The sequence below is a fragment of the Sinocyclocheilus grahami genome, unplaced genomic scaffold, assembly GCF_001515645.1.
Source record: "Sinocyclocheilus grahami isolate Dianchi unplaced genomic scaffold, SAMN03320097.WGS_v1.1 scaffold10010.1, whole genome shotgun sequence".
NCBI lineage: Eukaryota > Metazoa > Chordata > Actinopteri > Cypriniformes > Cyprinidae > Sinocyclocheilus > Sinocyclocheilus grahami.
The window spans coordinates 6,647-7,782 of record NW_015512985.1 but is presented as its reverse complement, the minus strand read 5'-3'; the positions used below and the strand labels follow the sequence as shown (position 1 = coordinate 7,782).

At 40.6% G+C, this 1,136-nt stretch overlaps 1 protein-coding gene across 1 annotated transcript; it reads right to left on the bottom strand.

The window, feature by feature from the left end:
- Positions 1–74: 74 nt before the first annotated feature.
- On the bottom strand, positions 75–1,124 carry LOC107578388 (zinc finger MYM-type protein 4-like; the record flags this gene model as incomplete). Its single annotated transcript, XM_016264348.1, has 4 exons — positions 979–1,124; positions 773–899; positions 432–647; positions 75–310 (listed from the first exon to the last, which is right to left on the bottom strand). Coding segments are annotated over exons 1-4 (686 nt in total), but the record flags the coding sequence as incomplete, so codon positions are not given.
- Between the last annotated feature and the right edge of the window lie 12 nt (positions 1,125–1,136).

Genomic DNA, 1,136 nt, shown 5'->3' with positions numbered 1-1,136 from the left:
ACGGACGAATATTTCGGAGGCAGTGTGTAAATGTGATTGACATAACGTGAGGTCGTATTTATTTTTTAACGGACTTTGTGTGCAATGACCTTAAACCTTGTATCTGTGCTTCACTACAATTAAATACACTGGGTTGTGTTGCAAATGTGATCACGGTACCTGACGAACTGCCAGTCTGGACTTTACTCGCCACGACACAGGCAGTGGAGCAGAAAAGCTCCCTGATGCCCTCTGAGTTTGGACTTTCCACCGCATCTGCAGCTGGGCGCAGGGCATGACACATTTTGCAGGTGACAAGTTTCAGACTCCTCTATAAGTAAAGATGAGTTTATCCAATTTATTTATTTATACTTATAATTCACCTTAAAAATGATATTTCAATAAAATTAATGATATCTTAATGAGTATTATTACTATTGATTTGCTGTCACCTTTTTGTAGGCTGTGAGGCAGTTTTGACTGCAGAACTTCATAACTCTGTCCTCCATCTGCAGAGAAGGACACTGACTGTCTGTGCCATAACAATATCCTCCACAGTTCACACAGCTGTTCATGTTCAGCTTGTTAGAGGAGCGGAACTGGTTGAAGCAGCGGTCACTGCACAGCTTATGGATAGAGCCCATGTAATTCACCTCATGACTATGAGTCTATGAGAAACAATAATTTTGGATCTTTAAAAACTCAAGACAATTACAACAACAAAATACGCATTTATAATTTCTGACTGAGCACACAAGAATATTCTTCAGCACAGACAGAGATGTCTACTCACCACTCCTGTCTTCTGACACACACTGCACTTGAAGTTTAAAGCACTGTGGCATTTCTGACTGCAGAACTCCTTCACAGTCCCTGACATGTCTACCAGGGCAATTTTGATATTCTCATCACAAATCTCTCTGAAAAGAAAGAACATACATCAAGTCAAACCATTCCAGTAACATACAACTATAGCTGAATGAAATGTTGTAAACATACTTCAGGCAGCAGTGACATGTTTTCTTCTTGGAGCCACAGAGACATTGAGGTGAGCAGTAGAGTTTAGAAGAGCCACTACTCTGAAATGCTGTATGTCCCTTCAGCATGACCTTATTACAGGCTGTGCACAACACACCATGTCGTTTTAAAGGTTGAAT